This window comes from Dermochelys coriacea, chromosome 7, assembly GCF_009764565.3.
Source record: "Dermochelys coriacea isolate rDerCor1 chromosome 7, rDerCor1.pri.v4, whole genome shotgun sequence".
In the NCBI taxonomy this organism is placed as follows: Eukaryota; Metazoa; Chordata; order Testudines; family Dermochelyidae; genus Dermochelys; species Dermochelys coriacea.
In genome coordinates this window covers 50,845,963-50,859,529 of record NC_050074.1, presented here as the reverse complement: position 1 = coordinate 50,859,529, position 13,567 = coordinate 50,845,963, and the positions used below count along the sequence as shown (strand labels likewise).

The 13,567-nt window shown below is 49.8% G+C and overlaps 1 protein-coding gene across 6 annotated transcripts in view; it reads right to left on the bottom strand.

Moving 5' to 3' along the window:
- BSN (bassoon presynaptic cytomatrix protein) overlaps nucleotides 1-13,567 on the bottom strand; it is a 510,614-nt gene that overhangs the window by 11,438 nt on the left and 485,609 nt on the right. For all 6 annotated transcript variants that reach the window (XR_005293922.2, XR_006282593.1, XR_006282594.1 and 3 more), the window contains one exon: nucleotides 3,156-3,210. Coding sequence is in view for 3 of the 6 variants with exons in the window: in XM_038409469.2 (XP_038265397.1) it covers nucleotides 3,170-3,210 (41 nt within the window). In the remaining 3 variants the exon portion in view is untranslated. The remainder of the gene's footprint in view (nucleotides 1-3,155; nucleotides 3,211-13,567) is intronic.

Here is a 13,567-nt window from a genome sequence, read left to right as displayed (position 1 = left end):
AGAGGTGAGGGCTGGCACATTAGGACAGGGAGGCAAGGGCTGTCATGTCAGGGTGATTGTGGTGAGGAGAGGCCTGTTGTTTCAGGGCAGTCATGGGCACTGTTTCCTCTAAGCTGTGTGCGTGCATGTGCGTGCACAGATCCTAAAGCCAGCGCACAAACCGCGCACAAAAATTTGCAGAGAAGCACAACAATATGCACAGAAATTTTTTGCGCACCCAGTCTGTCAAAAATTTCCATAGAAGAAATTTTTTGCGCACACGGCCTGTCAAAAATTAGAGAGAACATTGGTCATGGGTAGGAGAGGGCTGGTGCATCAGGGCGGCTGTGGAGAGGCAAGGGCTGTTGTGTCAGGGCAGTTCTGGGGATGTGAGCGCTAGTGCATCAGGGTGGCTTTAAGGAGGTGAGGGCTGGCGTGTCAGTGCAGCTGTGGGGAAGTGAGGGCTAATGCATCAGGGTGGCTGTGGGGAGAGAAGGCGCATCAGAGTGACTGTGGAGAAATGAGGGCTGTCATGTCAGGGAGGTTGAGGGCATTTGTTGGGAGGCCAGGGCTGGCATGTCAGGGAGGTTGTGGTGAAGCAAGGGCTGGTGTATCAGGGCGGCTATGGGGAAGCAAGGGCTGGCGCTTCAGGGCAGCTGTGGGGAGGTGAGGGCTGAGGCATGAGGGTGGCTGCGGGGAAGCATCAGGGCAGCTGTGTTGAAAGGAGGGCTAGTGCATCAGGGAAGCTATGGAGAGACAAGGGCTGGCGCGTTAGGACAGTCATCGGGAGGCAAGGGCTGGCAGGTGTGGGTGGCTGTGGGGAGGCCAGGGCTCGTGCATTAGGGCGTATGTGGGGAGGTGTCAGGGTGGATGTGTGAAACCAAGGGCTGGCGCATAAAGATTGCTGTGGGGTGACAAGGGCTGTGACCTCAGAGAGGTTGTGCGGAGGGAAAGTCTGGTATGTCAGGGAGTTGATGACTGGCACATCACGGCAGCAGTGGGGAGGCAAGGTCTGCTGTGTCAGGGCTGCTGTGGGGAGAGAAGGACTAGCGTGTCAGAGTGGCTGTGGGGAAGTGAGGGCTGGCACATCATGGCAACTATGGGGGGGCCAAGGGCTGGTGAATTAGGGAAACCATGGGGAGGCAAGAGCTGGCATGTCAGAGTATCTGTGGGGTGGCAAGGGCTTGTGGTTCGGGGCAGCTGTTGGGAGGGAATGGCTGGGCATCAGGGCTGTTGTGGGGAGGCGAGGGCTGGCGCATCAGGGCAGCTGTAGGCAGGTGAGGGCTGGCATGTCAGGGCAGATGTGGGGAAGCGAAGGCTGGCACATTAGGGCATCTGTGGGTAGCCGAGGGCTGGCACATCAAGCCAGTTGTGTACAGGCGAGGGCACGTGCTTCAAGGCGGTTGTGTGTAGGCGAGGGCTGGTGCATCAGGGTGGCTGTGGCATGTGAGGCCTGGCACGTTGGTGCCATTGCAGGGATGTGAAAGTGGGTGCATTGGGGTTACTGTGGGGAGGGGAGGGCTGGTGCATCGGGGTGGCAACGGGGAGCGAAGGGCTGGTGGTTGAGGGCGGTTGTGGAAAGGCGAGGACTGCTGCATCAGGGCGGTTGTGGGGAAGTGAGGCCTGGTTCGTCAAGTTAGTTATGGTCAGGCGAGGGCTGGTGCGTCAGGCAGTTATGTGGAGGCGAGGGCTGGTGCATCAGTGCGGCTGTAGGGGGACGAGGGCTAGCACATTGGGGTGGTTGTGGGGAGGCGATGACTGGTGCTTTGGGGCGGCCAAGGTGTCTGAGGGCTGGCATGTCAGGGTGGCTCTGGTGAAGTGAGGGCTGGCACGTCAGGGCACTTGTTGGGAAGCGAGGTCTGGTGCCTTGGGATTTCGATGGGGTAGCGAGGGCTAGCACACTGGGGGGTGATGTGGGCTGGCACATTGGGTGGCCATGGGATGGTGCATCAGGGCAACTGTGGGGAGGCAAGAGCTGGTGCACTGTGGCAGCAGTGGGGAAGTGAGGGCTGGCATGTTAGGGCAGCTGTGTGGAAGCAAGGGCTGGAGTGTCAAGGTGGTGAGGGCTGGCGCATCATGGTGGCTGTGGGGAGGCGAGGGCTGGCGCGTCACAGTGGCCATGGGGAGGCGAGGACTGGTGCATCAGGATGGCTGTGGGGAAGTGAGGGCTGCCACATCAGGGCGGTTATGGGTAGGCGAGGGCTGTCATGTCAGGGTGGCTGTGGGGATGCGAGGGCTGGAGTGTCAGGGCCGTTGTGGGGATGTGAAGGTGGGTGCATTGGGGCCGTTGTGCGAAGGCGAGTGCTGATGCATCGGGGAGGCAAGGGCTGGCATGTCAGAGCAGCTTTGGGGATGCGAGGGCTGGTGCATCAGTGCGGCTTTGGGGAAGGCAAAGCTGGCGCATCAGAAGAGTTATGGGGGGGCGATGGCTGGCACATCAGGGTGGCTGTGAGGAATCAAGGGCTGGTGCATCAGGGCAAGGCGAGGCGAGGGCTGGCACGTTGGGGTTGCTGAGGGTAGGTGAGGGCTGGTGCATCAGGGCAGTTGTGGGTAGGTGAGGGCTGACATGTCAGGGTGGCTGTGGGTATTTGAGGGCAGGTGCTTCGGGGCCATTGTGGGGACATGAAGGCAGGTGTATTGGGGCCAGTGTGGGGAGAGGAGGGCTGGTGCATCAGGGTGGCAACAGGGAGGGAAGGGCTCGTTTTTGAGCGTGGTTGTGGGGAGGCAAGGAGTGGTAGTTTGGGGCAGCTGTAGGGAGGTGAGGGCTGGCATGTCTGAGTGGCTATGGGGAGGTGAGGGCTGGCGCATCAGAAGGGGTGTGTGGAGGCCAGGGCTGGTACTTTGGGGCTGCTGTGGGGATACAAGGACTGGCACATTAGAGCAGCTGGTGGGGGACGAGGGCTGGTGCATCGGGGCAGTTGTGGGGATGGGACGGCTGGTGCTTTGGGGTGGCTGTGAGGAGCTAAGGGCTGGCACACTGAGGGGTGGTGTTGGCTGGGATGTTGGGTGGCTGTGGGATTTGTTCGTCAGGGCAGTTGTGGGGAGGTGAGGGCTGGTGCATTGCGGCAGCTCTGGGGAGGTGAGGACTGGTGTGTCAGAGTAGCTGTGGGGAGGCAAAGGTTCGTACATCAGGATAGCCATGGGATGGGGCATCGGGGCAGTTGAGTGTGACTCACCTTGCAGCATTTGCTCACCAGAACGACGTGAATTTCTTTCCGAACGCCGACACCGCTGTGATGGGCAAAAAAAAGAGGGCAGTGAGGCATGCAATGGCATTGTGCGGTATCATTATTGTCTGGGGTCAGGGCATGGCCTGCAGGGGAGTGACAGGGTAGCTCCTGGTAACCCCATTGCAGCTCTGGGCCCTGACAGCAAAGCTGCTTTCCCTGCGTCCAGCCCATGCTAGCACTAGCTCTTTGTGCTCTAACCCTGGCTTCTTGGTGACAGCCAGGTTGGCTCTGCAATTGCTTCATTGTTCCACAAACAATACCAGCTACAACATAAAAACAAAATAGGGAGAAATTCTGACCCTGCCCTACCTCCCCCTCCTCCCTTTACCCCTCCGATGATATACGGGGCAAGGCCCAGGGGACTGGAAATATGCTAATGTTGAGCCAAAACCTGGAAAAGGTAAACAGGGCTGGGCAAACAGTTGGGCAAAGTCATGGAATGGCTGACAGAAGTAGCAAAGAATAAATATGTGGCAGCATGATTAACCACAGTCAACATGGTTCTCGCAAAATAGAGCAATGGGAGAGGGTCCCCGGGCCTAGCCACCAGTCCGAGCCTGACATCTACACTGCAGTTTTCCAGCCCCACAGCCCAAGCCTCATGAGCCTGCATCAGCTGACATGGACCAGCCACAGGTCTCATTGCAATGTATCCACACCCCATACAATCCAGATCGCTCCCTAGAGTAGGGTTGCCAATTTTCTAATTGCACAAAACGAACACCTCTAATTGCCCTGACCCTTCACCAAGGCCCCACCCCGCCCGTCCCCTTCCTAGAGGCCCCACCCCCGCTCACTTCATCCCCCCTCCCGCCGTCAATCGCTCTCCCCCACCCTCACTCACTTTCTCTGGGCTGGACCAGGAGAGTTAGGGCTCTGGCTGGGGTGCAGGCTCTGGGGTAAGGCCAGGGATGTGGGGTTTGGGGTGTGGGAGCGGGCTTTGGGCTGGGGCAGAGGGTTGGGGTGGGGGGGGGATGAGCTCAGGGCTGGCAGTGCAGGCTCCAGGTGAGGCCAGAAATGAGGGGTTTGGGGTGTGAGAGAGGACTCTGCGCTGGGGCAGGGGGTTGCAGGGCAGGGGGATGAGGGCTCTGGCTGGGGTGAGGGCTCTAGGGTGTGGCTTAAGATGAGGGTTGGAGGTGCAGAAGAGGGCTTTGGGCTGGGACAGGGAGTTGCGGTATGGGGGGGCGAGGGCTCTGGCTGGGGGTGTGGGCTCTGGTGTGGGGCCAGGGATGAGGGGTTTCAGGTGCAGGAGTAGGCTCAGGGCTGAGGCAGAGGTTTGGGGTGTGGAGGAGTTGTGGGGTGCAGGCTCTGGGAGGGAGTTTGAATGTGGGAAGAGGTGTGGGATCCTGGCAGCGATTACCGCTCCTAGATGCAGGGGCAGCCAGTGAAGCTCCGCGTGCTGCCCTCTTGTCTGCAGGCACCAACCCTGCAGCTCCCATTGGTCGCAGTTCCCAGCCAATGGGAGCTGCTTAGCCAGCACTTGGGGCACCGGCAGAGCCTCCCTGGCCACCCATGAGCCTAGGGGCCGCTGCGATCTGGTGGCCGCTTCCAGGAGCCGCACTGAGCCAGGGTAGGTAGGGAGCTTGCCTTAGCCCTGGACCCCTGCTGTGCTGCCGACCAGACTTTTAATGGTCAGGTTGGTGGTGCCAACTGGCATCGCCAGGGTCCCTTTTCGACTGGGTGTTCCACTCAAAAACCAGATGCTTGGCAACCCTACTCTAGAACCTCATTCACAGGAATTGTGCTGAAGTTTATTTATATAGATTCCTGCTTTGAAGGCCAGAAGGATTCCTGTGATCATCTCGGTTGAGCCTGTTTGGCCCAAGTGAGAGAGTGGCCTCACAACACTTCCTAGAGCAGAGCCAGTTGTGAATTAGAAATTGACAGTGCCAGGGAATCCAACAGGACCCCAGTAAATGACTCCAATGGTTAATTCCTCCAGCTGTTGCAAATGTAAGCCTGATTTCCAGACTGACTTTGTCCAGCTTCAATGTCCAGCCATTGGAGGGTGTTAGCGCTTTCTCTGCCAGCCTGAGGAGCCTGGCTGAAATATTTGTTTGCTATGAAGCTCCTCCTCCAGCTGCAGCCTTGGCAGCTAATTGGCCTGCCTGGCCACCTTAACCCCTTCCAGTCCTGTGGGGGGTGGACAGCCATCATAGCTTGTCAACAGGAAATAATCAGCCAGTGGGGGGGTTTCTTGTGAGGATCTGTTCTCAGCCCACTGCTATTCCAGATCTTTACCAATGATTTGGAAGAAAATGTACAGTCCTTGTGAGTAATATATGCTGGTGACATGCAGCTGGGGGGGGGGGGAGTGTTGGCAGATAACCTAAGGATGGATTAGTTACTCATTCATAGAATCCTAGAAGATTAGGGTTGGAAAAAAACTCAGAAGGTCATCTAGTCCAATCCCCTGCTCACTCAAAGCAGGACCAACTCCAAATAAATCATCTCAAGCTGGGCCATAAAAACCTCTATGGATGGAGATTCCACCACCTCCCTAAGTAAACCATTGCAGTGCTTCACCACCCTCCTAGTGAAATAGTTTTTCCTAATATCCAACCTAGACCTCCTCCACTGCAACTTGAGACCATTGCTCCTTGTTCTGACATCTGCCACCACTGAGAACAGCCTAGCTCCATCCTTTTTAGAATCCCCCTTTAGGTAGTTGAAGGCTGCTATCAAATCCCCCCTCACTCTTCTCTTCTGCAGATTAAATAAGCCCAGTTCCTTCAGCCTCTCCTCATAAATCATGTGCCCAAGCCCCCTAATCATTTTCATTGCCCTCCACTGGACTCTCTCCAATTTGTCAACATCCTTTCTGTAGTGGGGGGGGGGCCCAAAACTGGACACAATACTCGAGATGTGGCCTCACCAGTGCTGAATAGAGGGGAATAATCATTTCCCTCGATCTGCTGACAATGCTCCTGCTAACGCAGCCCAGTATGCCATAAGCCTTCTTGGCAACAAGGACACACTGCTAACTCATATCCAGCTTCTCATCCACTGTAATCCCCAGGTCCTTTTCTGCAGATCTGCTACTTAGCCAGTCGGTCCCCAGCCTGTAGCAGTGCATGGGATTCTTCAGTCCTAAGTGCAGGACTCTGCATTTGTCCTTGTTGAACCTCATCAGATTTCTTTTGGCCCAATCCTCCAATTTCTCTAGGTCACTTTGGACCCTATCCCTACCCTCCAGTGTATCTACCTCTCCTCCCATCTTAGTGTCATCCACGAACTTGCTGAGGGTGCAATCCATCCCATTATCCAGATCATTAATGAAGATGTTGAACCCATTGAGCCCGACAATCTAGCCAGATTTCTATCCACCTTGTAGTCCATTCCTCCAATCCATACTTTTTAAACTTGCTGGCAAGAATACTGTGGAAGACTGTATCAAAAACTTTGCTAAAGTCAAGATATATCATGTCTACCACTTTCCCCATATTCACAGAACCAGTTATCTCATCATAGAAGGCAATCAGGTTGGTCAGGCATGACTTGCCCTTGGTGAATCCACGTTGACTTTTCCTGATCACCTTCCTCTCCTCCAAGTGCTTCAAAATGGATTCCTTAAGGATCTGCTCCATGATTTTTCCAGGGACTGAGGTGAGGCTGTTCTCGTGGCTCTTCTTAGAACCCTCTCCAATTTCCTCAACATCCTTCTTGAGTTGTGGACTCCAGAACTGGACACACTATTCTAGAGCGTTCACACCAGAATTGCATTAGCCCTTTTGGCCACCAGTCACACAGGCATCTCATATTTAGCTGAGTATCCACCATTGCCCAAAATCTTTTTCAGAGTCACTGCTTCCCAGGATAGAGTATTAAAATGCATATTATTTGATTGCTCTTCATTTACCAAGCGATCCGTATCACTCTATCAGTGATCAGTTTTCTTCATTATTTATCACTCCCCCAATTTTTGAATCATCTGCAAACTTTATCGGTGATGATTACACGTTTTCTTCCAGGTCATCAATAAACATGTTAAATAGCATAGGGCCAAAAACCAAACCTTGTGGGACCCAATGGAAACACACACCCACTCAATTCCCCAATCTCAGTTCCATTTTGAGCCCTATCTGCCAGCCAGCATTTAATCCATTCATCATGTGCCATGTTCATTTTATATCATTCGAGTTTTTAGTCAAAGTGTCAAAGGACTTTCAGGCATCTAAGAACCGTACATCAGCACTGTGATCTTTAACAACCAAACTTGTAATCTTGCCAAAAAAGCTATCAAGATACCAAGCTGGGTTCCCCAGGCAGGCAATGGAACTAGCTCTATAGACATCAGTGCTTTTACAGCCCTGGCCTGGGCTTGCTTTTTACCCAAACACTCACAAAGTAAAATCCACTGAAAAGACTGGGGAGAATGTGCAGAGGCTTTAGCCAGTCCCATGAGGAGAAGGCATCTTGTCCTTCCCCTTCCCTTTTATACTCTGGCCCAAGCAGCCACAGGACCAGCCAGGACCTGTTAACCTGCTGCAGCGCCTCCACCTTGCCAGGATGCTACATGAATTATGCATAGTGCTTATATTGTTTATTTAGGATGTTGTGTGGGACTGAGTCAAATGCCTTACAGCAGACTAATCCTATCTGTTTTAATGCAGCTCAATGAAACGGCATTTGTCTAGGAACAAAGAATGCAGGCCATCCCTGCTCGATAGGTGTGACATTTTATACCTTGGGGGAGCGCCCTGTAACCCCCTCATTTATATATAATTGTGAGGTATCATAGGAAAGGTTATGATCTGCTGAAACCCACTGTCCCATCTAAATATGTACATCATTAATGCATATGAAGTTATGAGAATGTGTTATATGCTGTGGGTTTGGGCAGCACCCAGATAGTAGCTCTCCAGAGACAATGACAAGGGAAGAGGTAATCAACACCTGGGTGGGTGCTGAACAGACATCACCAGCCATTGTCCAGAAGAGGAGTTACAATTCAATGACTCACTCACACCAGGATATTGCTTCATCTTGTAATTCAGCAATGACCACCAGACATTCCTGGACTTGTGTTCTCCAAGCACATGGGATTAAGAATATAAAACAGAACACAGGGGCCCCCTGCTTGGCCTTTCTCCTTCCCCCCAGCTATGCTTCAAGCTACAAGGACACTCAGAAGACTGAAGACTCCAACAGAGGAGACTGGTCCAGGTTTAAGGAACAAATCTGTATATTAAAGACTGCAATATCCAGTGGGGTGAGAAAAACTGCTTAAATCTAGATATTGCCCAGTCTAATAGGGTTGGGAGTTTAGACTGCATGCTTATATTTTATTTTATTTTGGTAATTAACTCTGACTTTTTGCCTATCACTTATAATCAATACATTTGTTTAACTGTTTATCTTTACCAGTGAGTTTGCCTGAAGTGTTTGATAAGAGTGTTTGCTCAGGTTTACAAAGGCTGGTGTATATCCACTTTCCATTGATGAAGTGGTGAACCAATTAATAAACTTGCACTGCTTGCCTTGAGCAGTGTGTGACATTGCACCCCATAATGATCTTTAGAAATATGCTTAGGAGTGTAAATATGACATAACTGGGATATGTTTTATGCTAGATATGCCATGTAACATATCCTTGCAAAGGTTATGATCTACTGAATATATTCATCCTATTTGTATGCATGTATCACTTTTATATCTGAAGTTATGAGTGTTGGCTCTATGTTTGTATTTAAAGTGTTTGCTGTAGGAAGCACATAAGACAGATTTGGTCAACATAGTGTGAAGGGGTTATTCAAGTAATTGGGAGTACTTAACTACCAATGAACTTTGGAAGACACCAATCCACATCTGAGCTTTCCTGGGAACATTCAAACTAACATGTAAACAATGGTGTCTGTAAAGAACTGAGTCATGCATGGCCATGTGACTTTCCCAGGTGACTGCAAAACTCCATCTTGTTGAGGGGATTTTACACAGGAGAAGAGCGGGGTTTCCACCCACAAGAGAAAGACTATATAAGCCCTTGGAAACCCCTCCTTTTTGTCTTCAGCTGGCTCAAGAGATAGCCTCTCCACCCCAAAGATATGCCTGAAAGAAACTGGAACAAAGGACACTAACTACAGTGGTGTGAGTGATTGCTGGACTGAGACTAGGAAGGAGTCTAATCTGTCAAAGAAGATTATTGGAACATCTCTGAGGGGAAGATTTACCTGCATTTAGTTTCCTACTGTATTAGGCTTAGACTTGCATGTTTTTGTTTTATTTTGTTTGGTAATTTACTTTGTTCTGTCTGTTTTTACTTGGAACCACTTATAGCCTACTTTTTATATTTAATAAAATTGCTTTTTACTTATTAATTAACCTAGAGCAAGTATTAATACCTGGGGAGCAAACAGCTGTGCATATCTCTCTATCAGTGGTTTCAGAGTAGCAGCCGTATTAGTCTGTATTCGCAAAAAGAAAAGGAGTACCCGTGGCACCTTAGAGACTAACAAATTTATTAGAGCATAAGCTTTCGTGAGCTACAGCTCACTTCATCGGATGCATTTGGTGGAAAAAGCAGAGGAGAGATTTATATACACACACACACACAGAACATGAAACAATGGGTTTATCATACACACTGTAAGGAGAGTGATCACTTAAGATAAGCCATCACCAGCAGCAGGGGGGGACCCTTTCCCCCCCTGCTGCTGGTGATGGCTTATCTTAAGTGATCACTCTCCTTACAGTGTGTATGATAACCCATTGTTTCATGTTCTCTGTGTGTGTGTGTGTGTGTGTGTGTGTGTGTGTGTGTATAAATCTCTCCTCTGCTTTTTCCACCAAATGCATCCGATGAAGTGAGCTGTAGCTCACGAAAGCTTATGCTCTAATAAATTTGTTAGTCTCGAAGGTGCCACGGGTACTCCTTTTCTTTTTTCTCTCTATCAGTGTTATAGAGGGCGAACAATTTATGAGTTTACCCTTTATAAGCTTTATACAAAGTAAAACAGATTTATTTGGGGTTTGGATCCCATTGGGAACTGGGTATCTGGGTGTTGGAGACAGGAGCACTTCTTAAGCTGTTTTCAGTTAAGCCTGCAACTTTTGGGGATGTGGTTCAGATATGTGTCTGTGTTGTAGCAAGCTAGTATGTTTGGCACAACCAGGCAAGGTACTGAAGTCCCAAGCTGCCAGGGAAAACAGGCTTAGAGGTCGTCTCAGAATATCAGGTGGCAGTCCCATGGGGGTTTCTGTGATCCAACCTATCACACAGTGCAAAACGGTATATCCTGAGGTACAAGGCTGGGAGCTGGGGGATTTGGCTGGTGCCTTTCTCTGTGTGATTCATGAGTGCCTCTGGAACCATTCATGCTATCTAGCTGGGTGTGGGGCTCCACATGTGTTTGTGCTGAGTGATAACAGCGCCTGGAGGGGATTGCTGCTTGTCACTAGCAAAGCATTTTGAGAGACAACCCAGGCTGGAGAGTTAAGGGGGCACAGCACTTCCACAGTCCCAGGCTTCATCCCGGGGATACCATCAGAGGTGCAGCAATCAGGGTGAAATACAGATATTGTTGTACTGAGCAAGATTTGCATTTCATACACTGGCATAAAGATTTTAAGTGAGGCTTTAAGTGTGGCTAAGGACAGTCAGGACGAGGCTACCGGTTTGTTATTTTCTGTTTGTTTATTTTGGGAAAGGGAAGTAAGGACAGAAAAACAGGAAAATTAGTGAATGCAGTGAAGCTATTGCAAAGTTGGAGCTTTGAGAGAGAGAGAGCAAGAGAGAGCACCATAGCATATTGGAACTGAAAGAACTGGAGATAAAGGAAAGAGAAAGAGAGCGAAAACACCAACTGGACCTACTAGAAAAGCAAAAACAGAATCCACTGACCCCAGTGATTCTCATCACTCCAAAAATCCACAATTGGGACCATTCATGTCCTACATACAATGAGGCAGATGATACTGCTGAATATCTGACTACCTTTGAAAGGCTGTGTGCAGTGCATGAAATCCCTGATGCCAAGAGAGTTCCTACCCTGATTGCAAAATGAACAGGTAAAGCTCGAAGTGTGTTCAATGAAATGTGTGTCCATTGAGGATGTTTTGCAAAGGTTTCAGACTACCCCTGAAACATATAGAGTTAAATTTAGGAATCTCAAGAGGGATGGATATTGGTATGAGTCATGGGGAATATGTGAAAAAAATGAAAGATATGATGGGAAAATGGGTGGGGGGCAAAGGTGTTACAAGCTTTGAAGGAATGTTTGATCTTATTGCTCAAGAGCATTTCTGTGTCTATGGGACAAAAATGTAAAAATCTGTAGATTAGATGGCATCTCTAGCTGGTGCCTTTGAACAGACCCAGGCATCTATTGAAAGCAAACCACCAAAAGAGGGGCTTTAACATGGTGGTATGGGAGGATCCTGTTTTATCTCTATCAAGAAAGAGGGTGGTTGGTAGGCTAAGTGCTCACCTCCCCAAAATCATTCCTCTAACCCTCACCCCAAATCTCCTGTAAAAAGCATAAGAGCCCAAAAGGTGCTATTGTTGTAATTCCACTGATTTTCTGAGGAATGATCATTTTGAACTAAAAGCACAGACCTGAAGGGTTTTTTTTTTTTAACTGAAAGCAGCTAGAGCTTTTTCTGTCTCTTTGCCTAGAGGCAGAGGTGTTAGTTTTTTAACAGAAGGATTTTTCTGTAGGCTGGGAACAGCTATCAGAGGCAAAGGTATCAGATTACAGCACAGCGAACTGGGAATTCACAAGCAGTTTTTTTTTTTTCTTTGTAACTCTCGGGTAGAGCTAGGTTAAACACAGAGAGGTTAGGATGACAGAAAGCCATGTCCAGTAGAATCTGGAATTAGCCAGATTTGAAGCTGAGGAAAGACAGAAGGAACATGAAAGACAGGTAGAACTCAGACAGATGGAGATTGATGCACAAGCGGCCAAAGAAAAAGCTGCTAGGGAGGCAGAAACGGCCAGAGAAAAATCCAGGGCAAAGACAGAGGAGGCTGCTCAAGAGGCTGCCCACAGGAGATCTATGGAGGCAAAAGAAAAAGAAATGGAGGAGAGGGAAAAAGAGAGGAAGCATGCACTGGAGATAGAGAAGGCAAGGGCTCAGCAGAATATACCGAATAACTCTAACAATCCTCCCCAACAATCCAGAAATGGGAGCAACTATGTCCACAGTATGATGAATCCAGTGATATTGCTGAATATTTTCTCACCTTTGAGAGACTGTGCACACTCCATAAAACTCCTGACGCTCACAAGATGACCACATTGGTCGCAAAATTGACTGGAAGAGCTCTGGGCATATTCAACAAGATGCCTATTAATGAGGCTTCTGACTATGATAAATTCAAGGGTTTGATTTTAAAACAATTTAAAGTTACACCTAAAAATTACAGAGTAAAATTTCGAACCCTTAAGAGAGGGCCTGGACTAAGTAATATGGCTTAGGTAAACCAGATAAAGGATCTATTAACTAAATGGGTCAAAGGAAGGAGTGTCACTGGTTTTGAAGGAATGTGTGATTTGATGGCTCAGGAACAATTCCTGAATATGTCCGATGATGATATAAAACAGTGTTTATGGGATAAGAAAATGGACTCAGCTGAAAATCTTGCTTCTTATGCTGATCAATGCGAGCAGTCCCAGACTGCCAGAGAGGCAGGGCAAACCAGAAGAAAACTGGTGGAGGGAGGAGAGAGGAAGAACCCTGGTTGCAATTTGAGCAGACACCAGAAAGGACACTCTCAGATTGCACCCTACTACCGGGGGCAGCCCAACTGCACCCCAAGGAAAACCCCAGCCCACCACAACATTCTCCAGCAACCTACCTCGCTCCAGTGACCAGTCAGCTGGGCGATGTTTTAAATGTAACAAGCCAGGGCATGTAAAGGCCAACTGCCCCAAGAACCCCAACAGATTACAGTTTATTGCACCGGGGTCACTCCAAAGATCCTCAGGCCCAGATGCCTCCCAGGTACCCTCAGAGTGGAGGAAAACTGTGAGTTTGGGTGGGAAGAAGGTTACAGCGTGGAGGGACACTGGAGCACACGTGTTGGCTATCCACCAATCCTTAGTGGACCCCAACTTCATCGACCCAGAGGTCCAAGTGATGATTCAACCCTTCAAGTCTTTTGACTTGCCTATAGCAAAGTTGCCAGTCCAGTATAAGGGCTGGTCAGGAATGTGGACTTTTGCAGTCTATGATGATTATCCCATCCCCATGCTGTTGGGGGAAGACTTGGCCAGTCAGGTGAAGCTAGCCAAGAGGGTGGGAATGGTCACCCGTAGCCAGGATAAGCAAGATGTCACATCTAGCTCTGTTCCAGAGACTTCTACCAGGGCCCAGTCAGAGGTGATGACTATACCAACATCTGCGAGAGCAGTAGTGGA